The following is an 8,685-nucleotide window of genomic DNA, read 5'->3' on the forward strand; positions in this document are numbered from 1 at the left end:
ATTTATTCCTATCAGAACCACAACTGTGCAATAGCTGTGCTAAAGCTAGGTGTCTCTGAATTATTGAAATTGAGTTGGACATGCCCTTATTTGCCAGCGCCTTGAGTTATGGCTAGCAGCTGACAGTTGTGCCTTGACCGGTAAAATAGGGTCTAAAGAGTTTTCGAATTATCAGTCGAAAGAGATACAGAATCATCACTGATTTCCATTTCTGATAAAGAGAGAAATAGAAACATCACTGATTTCCTTTTCAGACAGAGGTACAAAATCACCACTCCTTAGTCTCTGTGAGTAAGGCTCACGACGGCACTGTATCATTTAGATATGCTGCCATAGCATAGCACACTGGGGCTTTTCCAAATCACACATAGGCCTCTACATATGTGGCAGTTATTCTGATAATTATATAGTGCCTAATTCTTCTACTCTTCTCTATTTTCTTCCCAGGTTTGGGGTTTGCAAACTGGGCAAACCTCGTCCCTCTTCTGGTTCAAGCCCACACCATGACACAACCTGGAGATCTAGATGCATCACCACACCCCTCTGAATTACACATTAATACGTCTTTCAACTCAGACTGCCAATTTTACCAGCTAATTTAACGGGCTCTGACAAAAACCTGCCCAACTAGATGCCTCATTACATTTCTGTTACCATTCATTCTATCTTAACTACCTTAACCAGGCCAGACAGCGAAGGATGGACTCCCACTGGTTCCTCCCAAGATTTCTTCTCATTGGGGAGTTTTTTTTAGGCACAATTAATCATTTTTTTCCTCAACACACAGTTTGGGTGTTTTTCTTCCCAAAAGTTATTTTTTTCGTCACCTCGATTGCTTGCGTTTTCAGGAATCAGGCCTGGGATTTTGCCCAGTTACCTTTAGTATTTCCAGTATAAAGCATGTGGTGGTTTCTCTGTAAAAAACCACTATAAAAAGGCACAAACAAAACTGAATTGCAAATTTGATTGAAGTTGTCACTGCATTCTGAGTGTTCCAGGGCATTTCTAGGAATCTGGTTAATCATGCTCTGTGTGATACGTATGCTGGTGAGATGCTGGGGTGGTGGGGGTGGGGGGGTGTTCTGCTGAGTGCATATCGGTGTAAGCATCACGCAGTTGGGCCCTGACACCTAACAAAGCTTTCAGCCAACCTCAAAAGGACCAAAAACTGGTCACTGGAGAGCAGAAGCCATTAAAGAGCCAGGAGAAAGTGTAGCATGCGAAGCCCCAGAGTTTCCCCCCATTACAGAGAGACCTGTGCCCTTGGTTGAGAGAAACAAAGCCCAGAAAAAGACTTTATTTACTCCTTCAGAATGGACCTCAGGTAAACCTTTGTCCCAGTAGCACCAACCACTAATACTGTACAGCCATTTTAAACCCCTTGTGCCTTGTTTGCTTGAGAACAAATGCTGCGCTACGGATCTTTTGTATGTGCACAACTGCATTTAGAACAAAGTCACGGTGAATGCTGACCCTTGGCTTATTCTGTAGGAGAAAGCAAAATCATTTCACATTTAACAAGTTTCAGATGAGCGTCCCTGAAAATCCTAAAGAAATGCACTACAAGCACGATTTTAGCAACAAGAAGAAAAAACGAACAAAATCATGCTTTCAATAAAACTCTGATTTCTATAAAACTCAATTATGTTTTTCCATCTAAAAGAAGAACCATTGTTGCCATAGCGATGGTGTGAATACGATCCTGACTGTGTTGTTTCCTGCTGTGTCAAGTCAAGGAGTCCCATAAGGAGGTGAGGTTCTGAAGAGACTGAATGGCAATAAAGTTGTCCAGAGAAAAATGAACGGCTTCATTCAGAATGGTTTCCATTTCACGTTGCTCAACAGAGACCCCTACAGTTTGATCAGGACCGCTATGATTTTGGTGAATTTCTCTTGGCTGCTTTTCACACAAATAAGTGCAGTAAAGCAAAATGACAGCAACAGTGCACAGAATGACAATCATTGAGACATCTCAGGAACACAGTGATAGCACCACTAGCTGCAAGTAAAGACAATGTAAAGAAATCCAATGGGCGTAAACACGGGACTGGGGAAATCTTGTCTCAGAGGGTCAACTTAATTAAAAGTGCATCAGCAGCCAAAATAATGATGACAGAATTGGCCATACTTCTTCTATCAACTAATACTTTAAATGAGTTCAAGAAAGTCATTTTTTGGATATTAAATCTGCTTACTCACTGTGTAACTCACTGTGAATTTTCCCACTTCATTATTACTACAGCAAATGAAAATACACTTTTCCTCTTATTTGACCTTCATGTAACTCGGGTAATATGAAAGTGTGGTATACAAACTTCATGTTTTCTGTTCTTAAAAGCAAATACATCACAGCCTGTCTTAATCCCGTTTGATTAACCTCGCATTTCCCTGCGGAAGTTCGGCCCAGAGCTTATCTCACTTCTGAAGTGCTAAACAGGGGAAACAAGCTGACCACGGGAATGCCGCAGAGTATGCAACCAGTTAAGATAACACCCCTAATTACCCTACTGAAATCGGTTTCTTAAAAACACGCGCGCGGGCGCGGCATATCAAGCTGAATGGAGTAGAATGCTAATAGCGTATGATTTTTTCCTTCTGATTTAAGATATCAGAAACTGCCTTGGCGCACTGAACGCGCTTTAAATCTTAAGTGAATGGCGCGGCTGGAACTGTAACACATAACCACCCTGCAGTACACTTCAGTATATTTAGTATAGAAATCGTATACAACTTGTATACTCAATAGTAGGCAAGTGACCTAATTAGGACAGCCCAGGTCTGGCCTGTCAATCCGTGCGTGCATGCCAACTGATAACTGCATCAGTAACTTGGTTCGAAACTGTAGCCTACATCGCTTCATAGAAACCGGGTCTTCTGTCCGCGGCGAGGAGGGTGTATGCGATTTCAATGGCTCGGTATAAATAGCAACTTCTGGGAGATTCTTACCGCACAAAAACTGCTTACATTTACGACTTCGGCCCCTCGGCATGAAAGCTGAACTCTACAACAGTGAAGCAAGGAGGGTGATAGAGATCTCCTAAGTCATTTGGCCAACTGCCTCATTTCCCTCCCTCATTAGCCAGCTGCCCTGTCCCCGGCGGTGGATGGACAGGCGGATGACACCGTTAAAATATCAGTTCGCAGCTGCAGCTGTCCGACGCTAACGAGCCGCCGGCATTCATGTAATTAGTCCCTTGTAAAAACTGCCGCCTGCAGCAGTGCAGGAAACCAGTCTGTGGAGGGAAAAACTGGAGTAAAAATGAGTTAATCTAAAAATAAACGGTCAAAAATAAATGTTTAGTCCATGCTTGGTTTCTCTTCAATCTTGTTTTTCTCAAATAGAAGTGTCGCGACGCAAAATCAGGAATAAATAGTTCGGAAGGCCGGATGGGCGCAATTTTTAGTACATTCTGTCTGCATGGTCTATAATTTCCATTTGTGTATATTCACGCTGTAATTAAACTTGTTCTATGAGATGTATTAGTACTCAACATTTTTCCAGTGTGGACAGATGTAGGGCACAACTGTAGCCGCCTACATTACAAAGGTTCACTGTGCAGCATTACCTCCTTGAAAAAAAAAATGTTTTTATTTTATAAATAGTTAATCAGCACAGAACTCTCTCTCTCTATTTCTCATATATGCTGACGGTCAAATCCCTGACCTGTAATATCCTGTGAGATTTCTGTATTTGACTCTGAAAGCGTGCTGATATAAAACTTGTCTGCATTTGTATTTTAACACAAAACTCCCTGATTGGCAGTGTGATCAGCCGATCAGTGTGCAGTTTAACTGGCTTCCTCTCCACCCCAATTCATTGGGGTGACAGTGGTGCTTCAAAATGGCTGCCATGAAACACCCAGGTCTGTGGTACACATTTGGCACATTTCCCCATTATGAGTGGAGCCATACAGTGAACTGTAAATAACTGATTTATTTTAACCAATCACAATATCAGTGAGTCACTGATCACATACAATAGCTCCACCCATTTTTGTTTCCATGAAGACATGCTCTGCCATCACCACTGTAGCGCAACTGAGATTGTGAAAGGCACTAGATAATTGAGATCTATCACTACCACCAGTATTAGATCTACTTAAATTTTGACAGGAAAAAGGATCCAGGGGTAGAATGGAGGTCAGATGACTGGACTTGCAGCCAAGAGCCTGAGGCTGAAAACCCAATCAGGGACGGATGGCAGGCTTTCAGGGTTTCATTTTAGCAACACACCAGCGAAAGAATGAAAAAGAAAAGACTGACAGACACACTGAAATGAAGAATGGTGAAAGAGACACTTCGAAAAAACGAAGGAATCGCAGGTTTTGCTTTGACCACAGCATTGACTGGCAAATTTGTGCAGCTGTAGGCCATCCCAGAATTACCTCCTCATATTAACAACAGTGTCAGAGGCTAATGAGTCACACATAGGACCAAATTATTTTCCAAGAAAAAGATTATCTTCAGTGATCAAGCTTGGAGAGGAAGACTGAACTTTCTCCAAGCACATAAACTTTGTCTTAAAACAATCAATACAGACGAATGTCTCCGTATAATCTTTCACCGGACCCCTGGTAAAGCTGAGCACTACTCCTTTCCCAACAAATTACAAGCAACCTATCATGTGACCTTTTCAGTGCTTCATTAAAGCAGAACAATGAAACCACTGACATTAGAGCGCAATCTACTTAATTCAGGAAGTAACTACTTGCAACACAGCATGTATGAACGATCGCAGTTATGGGTACAATGCACCACGTTATTAAAAAAAAAAAAAAACCATGGGCCCAGTATTTCATCATAAGTGACTGGCGAGGACAGAGATGCGCCGTGATCGATGTGCTCCCTTGGTTTGGTCACCTCTGCTGTGCGGGCGGCCATGTTGTTCGGCTGTGCTGAAAGTGCTCGACCTGAGCTTGTGAGATGGGCATTCTAGCCACTCTCTAAGTAGGTCACGATGGGGTGGCGGGAGTCGCAACTTTTTAACATTGAGGAAAAGGTGCGTGTCAGCAGAAAAGCCACGGGGCGTGCATACGCACCCCTTCCCTTCTCTGACAGGGCCCACACCCCCCGGGGGGGTCTACATGGGACTGGAGGAGAGGAAGACCTTGAGAAAATAGGGAGAGAGAAAGAGCGAGAAAGAGCAAGAAAGAGGGAGAAAGGGCAAGGAAGAGAGAGGAGTGGGAGGGAAAGAGAGAAGGAGAAAGAGGGGGAGAAAGAAGGCTGTCCTCAAGTGAAAGGAATATATTTGGTACAGTCAGCCTGGAGTATTGATATTCTAGAAGGGGACAGACAGGAAAATCCCAGATCCCCCATATTCCAGATGGGACAGACAGGGGAAACACAGAACCCCCATATTCCGGATTGGGACAGACAGGGGAAACACAGATTCCCCATATATTGGAATGGGACAAACAGGGAAACATAGATCCCCCATATTCTGGAATGGGACATACAGGGGAAACACAGATACTCCATATTCTAAAATGAGACAGACAGGGAATATACAGATTATCCATATTCCAGAATGGGATATACAGGAAAACACGTATTCCCCATATTCAAGAATGGGACAGACAGGAAAAACACAGATCAATCATATTCTGGGATAAGACCAACAGGGACAACACAGATTCCCAATATTTCAGAATGTGAATAAATAAGGCATATAGAAAGCTTTAAGCAATCAAGATATTTGAGTCTTGTTGCTTTAATTTGGTCGACTACAGTGAGTACGTTTTTTTTTCTCCCCTTTCTGCTTGCTAAGCGCAATCTATGCATTTAGAGATTGTAAGGGGAAGAAACAAGATCAAGGCAAGTCCAAGAGACTGAAGTCAGCACACTGCTCTTTTATAAATCAAGAGCTGGACAGAAAACAAGACCAGGAGATTAGGCACAGTATAGACAGGGGATATAAATTATGAATCAGAGCCTTTGCTTCTCTCCAGCGTTTCGTTCCGAAAGCGGAGCTGCTTCTCTTGTCAGTTTTTGGAAAATTCTGGGAAAATTCTGGGAGCCACGATGCGGCTGGATTGATCGGCACCCCTCGAATATGTATGCCAGCACAACTGAACCTCATTCTAAGAAGAAAAAAAAAAGAAATTTCACAAGTCCACGAGCCCTGCCTGCTGACCAGCTATAATTCAAACATAAAGCACTGTTTGTGTGTCTGTCTTCTCTCTACAGAAATTTGACTCAGCCTGGCCTGAGGCCAGCCAATCACTCGCCTCGTTTGTATCAAATGCTGCATGTTGCCTCATGTCTAGTAGTCACAAAGCTCATGTCACAAAACAAACAGACTGCAAAGATTCAATGAAAGTGCACAAACCGCATCCAGCAAAGCCCAGTTAAATGTGTTGGCTGATCAAGCACATTCTATATGACCATTAATAGTTAGGATCCGCAGGGAAGAGAGTCTGCCTCTTGCCACTTACCACACCTGCCACTTACACTCTCCAAGTGTGACAGGTTCCAGCCAACCCAAGGCTGTCTATCGGAAGAGTGAAAGCAGCTGCTCAGGTCAGTGCGCAAGTCAGGTTGCTGAGGTCATTGTCTACCTTTACAAACTTTCATATATGGTATATAATGACGAATCTAGCAGGAATCAATTGGGGGTGGGGGGTGGTTGATAAAAGGAAATTAGAACGTTTTGTCCTGGTATTACTCTTAGAATGCTACGTATAAATTTGCTATCAGAAAAAGCGAACCCAACATTTCAGACATTTCCTGTTTTTTGTTTTAATAACCGTTAGAAGTGCTCTTCGCATCGTGAGTGTCGGCGCAGCGTCTGGTAATAACACTGCCGTGGCAGTGGAGCTGTCCAGAAGCTTTGGGTGCTGAAGCATGGTCTATTAGTTTAGCTAGTCTGAGTATGCCACGTTAGATCCACAGAGAAATATTTAACAACGGTTTTCATCGGAAGAGGTTGCTCCGATATGGACAGATTCCTTTAAATTCTTATTGGGACAGCCAGAGGGTACTCAAACACAAAACACAGATTTACCGTCACATCCTGGCCATGAAATAATAAATATTTGATCTCAATGCTAACTTACGTTTATTGATTACGCAGTTTCGATGCGATTAAACTGCAGAGGAACTTATTTTACACAGTTTAAAGCCGCTAAATGTACCGAGCGTTGCTCGGAAATCATGTCACCAGTATTATAACTACACGTTCATTAATTACGATTCAGCTGAAACCGGCTGTAAGGCTGAACTAAATCAGCTCCTCGTATCGACCCGAAATGAAAGCAGCAGTTCTGAAATACTGTTTCAGCAAATATTCTCCCTAAGGAAGAGCAGCGAATGTTTCCTTTACAACCTATATCACACAGATACGTATATTCCTCATACATTCTTGTTTAAATATTTGGTTATTGGTTTAATTAGAGAATCGTGGTTGAGAAAAAAATCACAGGGACAGGATATGTCCTTTTAGCGTAAAGTGTGAAACTCTTCCTATTCATAAGGTTTGTGGCACGCTTCCCATACCCATGAACATTCTGTTATCCTTTCCAACAAAAATAAATTCTGTTATTGGTTACCTTCTATTTTAAACGAAATTTCATACGAAACAACATATAAGCAACACGCAACTTCCAAAAAGGAAAATCCCCAATTTATCCTCGCGGGACATATTGGTCCCCGCACAAACCTCAGTAGTCATGTTCATGCATGAGTGATAAACCATTTGGTACTTACACATAAGCGTGGTATATAAACGCCCATCCCCTCGGTCTTTCCAGGACATTGTAAAGGAAATTTTGTAGTTTTCTATAGAAGGCTTTTCTCTTGGTCTTGGGTGGCCTCCCGGAAACGGAGATGCTGGATCTGGGTTTACTTAAAATGCTGCCCCGTTTCGTCGCTTCCGAACCTGCTATGAGCAGTGCCCCGTCTCTGTTTGAGTCGGCAGCAGCGGGATCCAGTCCAACAAAGCCGACTTTGAGCTTTTTCTCCCCGGCTGGACCCGGATAAACGCCGCCGTTGCGGGACTTCTGCACCATCCTTGAAGTCTGCTGTCATGGGTAGCAAGTCGGAAATGTTTTAGACTCTTTGCCGCGTGGAAGCATCGCAGGGCTGGGCGTGCGGAGACGCACGAGACCCGTTACTGCCTGGTAGCTCGCTGCCTTCGCTGCTGCTTCTGCAAAGCCAACTGAGTAGCGCACAAGAATCTGCAATGTACACACGTCGGTTCCTTCCGGCCACCTGACACTCGACCAAAAAAAAAAAAGAAAGACATAAATTAAAATAGAATCGTCTGAAACTATTCAGGGACCACCAACAGACATATATGAACTTGTTAATTATTACAATTTATGAAATACATACACTGAACAGCTCTGAAGCATAAAGTATAGAAATAGCAACGATGAATAAAAACACAAAGACAAATGATAACTTGCGCTATAATTGTATTCCATTGATGTAAATAAATGTAAGTATTTAGAATCCTATTAAACAAACAAAAAAACAAAAAAATCAACTAGTTTCAAATACTGTTTTAATTAAAGTAGATTGGTCAGTGTTAAAGTGGAAATCATGCAATTTTCCAAAACAAGAACTTAATTTAAACCTTTTACAATATATATTTTTGATTGGTGATTATAATAGTGCTTTCTGTCATCGCTAATGTTTCATTGAAAACGTGGGAGTAACAATTTGCACCAATGTAGGCTATTTCAT

General features: G+C 42.4%; 1 protein-coding gene across 6 annotated transcripts in view; it reads right to left on the reverse strand.

Moving 5' to 3' along the window:
- The window catches only part of LOC135234613 (potassium voltage-gated channel subfamily KQT member 2-like), a 68,017-nt gene extending 59,835 nt beyond the window's left edge, over positions 1–8,182 (reverse strand). For 2 of the 6 annotated variants that reach the window (XM_064299397.1, XM_064299392.1), the window contains exon 1: positions 7,705–8,181. In XM_064299397.1, the coding sequence (XP_064155467.1) occupies positions 7,705–8,006 (302 nt within the window). In that variant the 5' untranslated portion in view covers positions 8,007–8,181. Of the gene's footprint in view, positions 1–7,704 lie in introns of all 6 variants that reach the window. The other 4 variants (XR_010324151.1, XM_064299396.1, XM_064299393.1 and 1 more) reach the window with 4 other exon arrangements.
- Positions 8,183–8,685: the final 503 nt, after the last annotated feature.

Source organism: Anguilla rostrata, chromosome 11, assembly GCF_018555375.3.
Source record: "Anguilla rostrata isolate EN2019 chromosome 11, ASM1855537v3, whole genome shotgun sequence".
Lineage (NCBI taxonomy): Eukaryota > Metazoa > Chordata > Actinopteri > Anguilliformes > Anguillidae > Anguilla > Anguilla rostrata.